Genomic DNA, 1,510 nt, shown 5'->3' on the forward strand with positions numbered 1-1,510 from the left:
TTACTAGCCCATGTCTTTCGTGTGGGTCTTCTTAGTATTAACACAATGTCTTTCGTGTAGGTCTTTGTACTAACACATTGTCTTTCGTGTATGTCTTAGTACTAACACAATGTCTTTCGTGTAGGTCTTCTTAGTACTAACACAATGTCTTTCGTGTATGTCTTAGTACTAACACAATGTCTTTCGTGTAGGTCTTAGTACTAACACAATGTCTTTCGTGTGTACATGCAGGTGTCGCCTTTGAGTACGTTGCCCATGGCCTTGTACGAGATACGTATGAGCATACCTGAAGAGCATGAGTCAACTGACGACGCACACACCATTCACAGTGCACACGATAGTACCCACAGCGGCGCAACGGCGGAGCATGGGCTGCCAGACAATGCAGCAGAACGCCCGCCATCACTCAAGGAGATTAGGAGAACGAATACAAACACCCTACGTGCACAGGTAAATACATGCACAGCCACACACACGCATACGACCATAAGCACACACCCACACACACGCATACATACATAAGCACACACCCACACACGCATACGTACATCAGCACACACCCACACACACGCATACGTACATAAACACACACCCACACACACCCACACACGCATACGTACATAAACACACACCCTCACACACGCATACGTACATGAGCACAAACCCACACACACGCATACGTCCATATGAATATACACTGACATGCACGCACGCAAATACATGCGCCAGCGGTCAGTATGGCACTCGTCAGACTTTTATTGGGAGCGTTTGTACACGTATATTCACTTTTGCACGACCATCCTGCATTCCCCTTAATATATATACATATATATATATATATATGTGTGTGTGCGTGTGTGTGTGTGTGTGTGTGTGTTTATGTACGTATGTGTATATATATATATGTATGTATATATATGTGTGTGTGTGGGTGGGTGTGTGTGGGTGTGTGTATGTATATATATATATACACCATAGCTTCATGCTGGCCGACCACTATGATTGCATGCGCTGTTGTATGTGGTGTGTCGCTTGCAAGTGTGAGGATTCAATATCGATTGGCTGTTGTTTGCTTGTTTGTGTTTAGTTTTTCTCGTTAATCCCTGTGGTCGCAGGTGCTTTAGTCGTATGTGCTTTCCACCCGTTAGTCTAATACCATGTGCCGTTGTCGGGCTTCGCACAGATGGATGTGAGTGGAGCTAACTCGCCCACAGATAGTCTCAACACGCAAGAGTGTGAACACACCACACGCTGTGTACACACAGACCAACCGAGCGATGGGCACGCGCACTCATCGGTCGACTGTGCGTCTGAGGCCACCGCTGCCACACCCGGCTGTCAACTCGGGGCACAAAGCGGTATGAGAACGGGCTGTAGGTGTAAGTAGTGTAGGTCAAAATATTGTAGGTGTAAGTGGTGTAGGACAATATATTGTAGGTACAAATGTTGTAGGTGCGTGTATTGTACGCTAATATATTTTAGGCGCGAATATCAGGCATATGTATGTAAA

General features: G+C 45.9%; 1 protein-coding gene across 1 annotated transcript in view; it reads left to right on the forward strand.

Annotated features, from left to right (window-relative positions):
• SARC_09539 (hypothetical protein) overlaps positions 1 to 1,510 on the forward strand; it is a gene marked incomplete at its 5' end in the record, with an annotated part of 12,951 nt that overhangs the window by 3,440 nt on the left and 8,001 nt on the right. Inside the window, 2 exons of the mRNA XM_014296445.1 lie at positions 232 to 450; positions 1,184 to 1,358. Coding sequence (XP_014151920.1) covers positions 232 to 450; positions 1,184 to 1,358 — 394 coding nt within the window. The remainder of the gene's footprint in view (positions 1 to 231; positions 451 to 1,183; positions 1,359 to 1,510) is intronic.

Source organism: Sphaeroforma arctica (assembly GCF_001186125.1).
Source record: "Sphaeroforma arctica JP610 unplaced genomic scaffold supercont1.981, whole genome shotgun sequence".
NCBI lineage: Eukaryota > Ichthyosporea > Ichthyophonida > Sphaeroforma > Sphaeroforma arctica.